This window comes from Pygoscelis adeliae, unplaced genomic scaffold, assembly GCF_000699105.1.
Source record: "Pygoscelis adeliae isolate BGI_AS28 unplaced genomic scaffold, ASM69910v1 Scaffold24, whole genome shotgun sequence".
In the NCBI taxonomy this organism is placed as follows: Eukaryota; Metazoa; Chordata; class Aves; order Sphenisciformes; family Spheniscidae; genus Pygoscelis; species Pygoscelis adeliae.
The window spans coordinates 269,882-275,480 of record NW_008824806.1 but is presented as its reverse complement, the minus strand read 5'-3'; the positions used below and the strand labels follow the sequence as shown (position 1 = coordinate 275,480).

The following is a 5,599-nucleotide window of genomic DNA, read 5'->3' as shown; positions in this document are numbered from 1 at the left end:
AGAGCTGCAGCCCAGAAACAAGATTTCTCTTTCCACGGTAGGGATGCCCTAATTAATACAGACTCAGTAATGAATTGGTGCCATTTTCCTTGTCCATAGCAAGTCTCAAGTATCAGTAAATGCTTACAAGTGTGGGACTTAACCCAAAAGCTTCCTCCTTTCCCATCCAGAAGGTTTACTCTGTCTCTGCTCTCTCTCTTTTGGGTTTATCTAATTTCTTCCCTATGTTTGGAAAAGAGGAAAGTAGACACTTCCTATGAGTAATTTACTGTGAAATGAAAACATCATGACATTTTTGGTTAAATGTGTGACAGGAGCTTTTCTGTCAGTCCTAGCAGAGGCAACAGGGCGCTCAGTGCTGTGCTGCTCTGCTTCTCTGAGGCTGGGGAAAAAATGGAGTGTGGATTAACCTCCCCTTTCTTGAAACAGACAAGCTCTGCTTCTGCTTTTGAGGATTGTTTTCACTGCACGTGTGAATCGAGCCTGGGATTTTAAAGAGCTAAACCTCATTTACAAGGGTGTGAAGAAAAAATATTTTGAAGTGTTTATCATTAAGGAGTTTGGCAAATCCGTATGTGATACAGAGTTTTTCATTGCACAGGTGAGAGAGCAAAGCAAACAGAAAAGAAAAAGAGCTGTAATACTTTTTAGTAGGAGTGATTGGATTGTTTACGAAGTTCATGCTCTTGAAATCTGGCTTGTTAGCGACAGTGAGTCAGCGTAACTTCGGGAGCATGGCACAGAAAGAAAGTTAACTGTCAGCTTATCCCTGACCCCCGTTGGCTGCTGAGGATTTAGGGGATCCTGCTGAGATCAGCATCAGCTTTTTATGCTCCTCGCAATCAGCTGCAGAGAGCAAAGTGTTGTCTGAACAGATGTCAGGTGCTTCACTTTTTATTGCCCCCACATTTCAGCACCTGAATCTGTCAGACTTGCGTCAACTTTTGAGGCCAAGTTTTACTCTTGCAGTCAGCTGTCTGGACCCTACAGATACACGGAGAGACCTTGTGCAGTTTTAGGAAGAAAGCACCTTTTGCAGCCATTAGGTGCAAAATTTCATTAAAGGACACGATGTGTGTTCAAAAGAGGAGTGAGGAACAAATCAGTGGCCTTAATTTTGCTTATAAATAAAACCATGAACTCTTCAGAAACTCAACAGATGTACCCACACACCCCAGTTTAATATGGTTTCCATGTAAAATAAAAACACAAAGGAGGAATTCCAATTTTTTTTGCCCTGGAATGAAAATGAATGGCAGATCAGTAATATTTCAAAAATCCAAGGGGGGCTCTTCATAAACCACTCGGGTTGCATCGCATTTTTATAACGCCTTTTGGAGCAATGCAACTCACACATGTTTCCTAGTTCTCATCTTTTACAAAAATTTCTCTGTAAACGCTGCTGGTTAGGCCCAGGAGCACAGTCGGTTTGGACCTGTGGAAGATGCAAAGCTTTGCTTTGAGGTGTACGAAATGCATCTCCCAATGAGAGCAAAAAGGAGCGCTGGAAGAAACAGTCAGAAGACATCTCCTGGCCTGGGTTCTGGTTTCTGGTCCAAGTGAAGCAGCTTCACTTGGCACGGGCACCCCTCTGAACATTTTGTCAGCAGTGCTAGAGGGAAGCCTGTGATGCCGTTAGTATGGACAAAGTGCACAAGACCTTTGGGGCAGCAAAAGGAGCAGATGGAAACGCTCTTAGAGCCGTAGAGACCACGGCCGTGGTGACCTGGGTTATTTTCTCTGTTGCTGTAATGTAGCATGTGAATTTTGGTCGTTTCTTTTTACCCTCCTAGTAACCAAAGAGGCCTGGTTTCCTTTCAAAAATCACTTTCCTTGACATCTCCGAGGATGTACATCACTGCAGGATAAAAAGTTTCAAATATATTGCTTTCTCTAGCCTGCTAACTCAGAATGTTTTGGTCAAAATGCCAAAACTCATTGTATGTGACAAACAAATGAACCATTAACCCTCAGCTTCCCAACATAAATCCTAGCATGTTGTAAGAGTCAAATATTTCAGTGCTTTTCACATCATCAAGCTACTAGCTTGTAGTCTTTGTAGGACAGATGCTCCTTTTCATCAATTTATATTTTCTCTTCGCTGTCAGAAATGAAAGGCAAGGAAATTAAAGGCACTGATTGCCGTACCCCCAGTCAGCAGTAACTGTACCTCACTGATTTTTCCTCTCCTTTTTCTTTCCGGCAGGTTGGGCTGAAGTCTGTAATTGAGCAATTTCCAGGCCAGCTTGATTTCGTTCTTCTGGATGGAGGCTGCGTCCTCAGCCACGGCCACAAACAGCTGATGTGCCTTGCCCGGTCAGTTCTCAGCAAAGCTAAAATCTTGCTGCTCGATGAACCAAGTGCTCACCTGGACCCTGTGTACGTTTTGATCGTTTCTTCTATCTTCTAGTATGAAATAAGAAAATCAGTGCGGCAACACCACCAAAAGAGACCTTCTGTAACTTGTCCGGTCCGTTACTAAACCTGATTTCAGTAATGTATGTTAGTAATTCTGCATGGGGGGTCAGGGAAGCCTGGTTACAACCTTAGCTTGACGGCTGATAGGCGCTTTCACAGCAGAAATGCGGCACACTGAGACACTGCAGAGTGTTGGTGTCCGTGCACGTGAGCTTTACAGCACACAGCTAGACTATTACATACCATCAATAAAGTTGTGAGCTGTGCTGGCATGTACGTTGCGGTCTAAACACTGACGCTTGTTTGCCTTTCAGAACTTCCCAAGTGATCAGGAAGACTCTGAAGCACGCGTTTGCCAACTGCACGGTGATACTCTCCGAACACAGGCTGGAGGCGATGCTGGAGTGCCAGCGATTTTTGGTGAGCATTTCTCGTAGTCTCACGTACTGTTGTTTCATTACATTTGATGAACGTGCAAAACACACCAAGCAGAATTGATGAAGATGGCTGGATTGATGGGGGTTATTCAGGGCAGTTGAGCAACCTAGTCACCTGCAGAAGAGCAGCAGGCTCCTGTTTGCTCTTTCACATGAGCTGTCATAGACACCTGTGTTCAGATGAGCTGGGTCACATTATGGAAGAGCTGGATTCCTTCTTTCAACCAGAAGGACAGTTGTGTAGGTGACCCAGCTGCTGATCCAGGTGCCTTATATTGCCGATTGGCTCAGGAGCGCCAGAAAAATCCCAGCTTCTCACAGAGCTTTACCATTGCTAATGCAGAAACATTGCTCTTGAGCAATGGGAGGCTCCATGGGGCAGAGGGGTTTCCTGAGGAAACATCTGATGGTCAGAATCACTGATGTCTTTCATCAAGCCACTTGAATATTGCTTTCTCGTTTAATCAAGGCACGCAGCCTCTGCCCGGAGCAGGTTTCCCACCATCTGAACAGCATTTTAGCAACAGAGCTGCTAAAAGCTCTTTCCTGTCAGACCTGTGCCCTCACCTGAGACGTGCTGGCACTGCAGTGCGAGCGCAGGAGCCTGATTTTTCCCCATCTGCTGCCTGACAGGGGAGGCTGGCACAGCCGTACAGGGCAAACCTGTTGTCTCCTTCAAACACAGGCCGGCAGCGCTTCCTTGTTTGGCGAGAAGAAAGCAAAGAAGGCCTGGCACCTTGCTGGCAGCCTTCTCCCTCCGCCTGTGACATAACTCTGTTTTCTGCAGTTAACGCTTTCTTAACCTGGCAATTTGGCAGTGCCAGGGAAATGCCATGGTACCTGGAGACTTCAACAACCAATCTCAGAGGTAAAAATCAAGTTGCAAGGAGAAACCAGCAAGGCCAACGGCATTTTGTAACTTGAGCAACAGGCACCTTTTCCACATGTTAAAATTTTAACATCTGTTTTTATGGTTGTAAATAGAAATTGCAAACTGTAAACCGGGCTTTTCCTGTTAGAAGATCTCTGTTATGTCTTCATGTCTCTTCCCTGCTCCATTAGTTGTGTTAACTGAATTCTGTCAGCACCACCATTGCCCATCTAACGGGGCGATATGTCTCTTCAGGTAATCGAGGACAATAAATTGCGGCAGTATGAATCCATTCAGAAGCTGCTGAACGAAAAGAGCTCCTTCAGGCAAGCCATCAGCCACGCCGATCGCCTCAAGCTGCTCCCGGTACACCACAGAAACTCCAGCAAACGCAAACCTAGACCCAAAATCACTGCCTTGCAAGAGGAGACGGAGGAAGAAGTGCAGGAGACGAGGCTGTGAGACGTGGCGTGGGCACCCTCTTTGTGGAGTGAATTGTCAGCAGTGCCCCACGATGACAGGACGGGCACTTCTGAACCTGCGGGAGCCATGCACAAATTGAACCTTGCAGGAGGTGTTCACTGCAGCGACTACACATGCATTTGGGAATTACTTCCTTTCCATAGTTAATCGTGTGCAAGTTAGTACATTCTTCGAAGTTTTGCCACTTGTAACGGTAAAACCAGACTTCCTTTGAAAAGCTGCTCTAATTCGGTACAAACGAGATGGCAAGCAGAAGTAACCTGCTTTGCCTGACATAATCATTTCAGAAAACTCTTTCTTAGAAACGTTCTTGCTGGGGCGAGAGGTCCAGACAGCAGGAAGAATGTGAGAAAAATAATCAAACCTGGGTGGAAAATAGAAGAATCAGAACGTAAAAAGCTTCTTTGGATTCACTTCCTGCAAACGAATTAAGGGACAATATCAGCAAGGGGCACAGAAAACTTCCTCCTCTTTTTTTTCATGCAGCAACTGTAATTTCAACTTAGCAGAAAAGCCCAAATGCCATTTCATAACAGCGCACCGCTCCGCGTGCATAGGTGAGAATGAAGGAGGAGAGGATACTGACTTGCAAGCCAGTCAACATCTGTCACGGCCCCACGGTTAAGGGAGAATTGGTATTTCCTCGTAAAGGCTAGGAGGCTGTCAGCCTGACCCTGCGCACGCTCGCAGCGGGGTGAGTGCGGGCTGGCGTCAGTATCTAGTGAAAGGTGGGACTCCTGGCAGTGGAACTCTAATAGTCCGCATAGGTCCGGTCCGGCACCTTTACAGGCTTTTTACTCTGGCCTAAAAAAAAACAACACAGAGGAAACCTCTCTGAAGTAGACTTTAATACCGAAATTAATTTTTATACTCTTCTGTTTTGCAGTTTTATGATGAAACTGAACTTTCTCTAGGATGTTTTATTTATTTTAATATTGTTGCAAACATTTGCTAAGGAAATTATGTATTTTAAGAGTGATTATGTACTATAAAGGGAAATATATTTGTACACAAATTTTATATTTGGATTGTTGGGGGGGGGTTTGCTACTAGATGTCACATTATGATAGAGCCGTTAAAAACGAGGGCAGGCCCAGAGTTAGGCCAGGTACTGTCCGATGCTGTCTTTGCGCACTAAAGTATTCTAGTGACACAGACGCCTGGGGTCACTTTTTTCCTTTGAATAAAAGAAAAATAAAAGAGAAACCGCCTGTACAACACGTTACAACACACACCCCGCGGTGCAGACACCGCAGACCTATTCTGCTACTGCCACTTCAGTCGTTGCTGCTCATCAGAACAGGGGCATCGGTTTTAATCACCGCGTCTTACTTATTACAGAGCTGGTGGAGGAAATCCAAGGTCCGCGCCCGGCCCGCGGTTTGGCCCG

General features: G+C 45.5%; 1 protein-coding gene across 1 annotated transcript in view; it reads left to right on the top strand.

Annotated features, from left to right (window-relative positions):
* The window catches only part of CFTR (cystic fibrosis transmembrane conductance regulator (ATP-binding cassette sub-family C, member 7)), a 125,428-nt gene extending 121,240 nt beyond the window's left edge, over nt 1–4,188 (top strand). The window contains exons 29-31 of the mRNA XM_009324103.1: nt 2,207–2,379; nt 2,733–2,838; nt 3,982–4,188. Coding sequence (XP_009322378.1) covers nt 2,207–2,379; nt 2,733–2,838; nt 3,982–4,188 — 486 coding nt within the window. The remainder of the gene's footprint in view (nt 1–2,206; nt 2,380–2,732; nt 2,839–3,981) is intronic.
* Nucleotides 4,189–5,599: the final 1,411 nt, after the last annotated feature.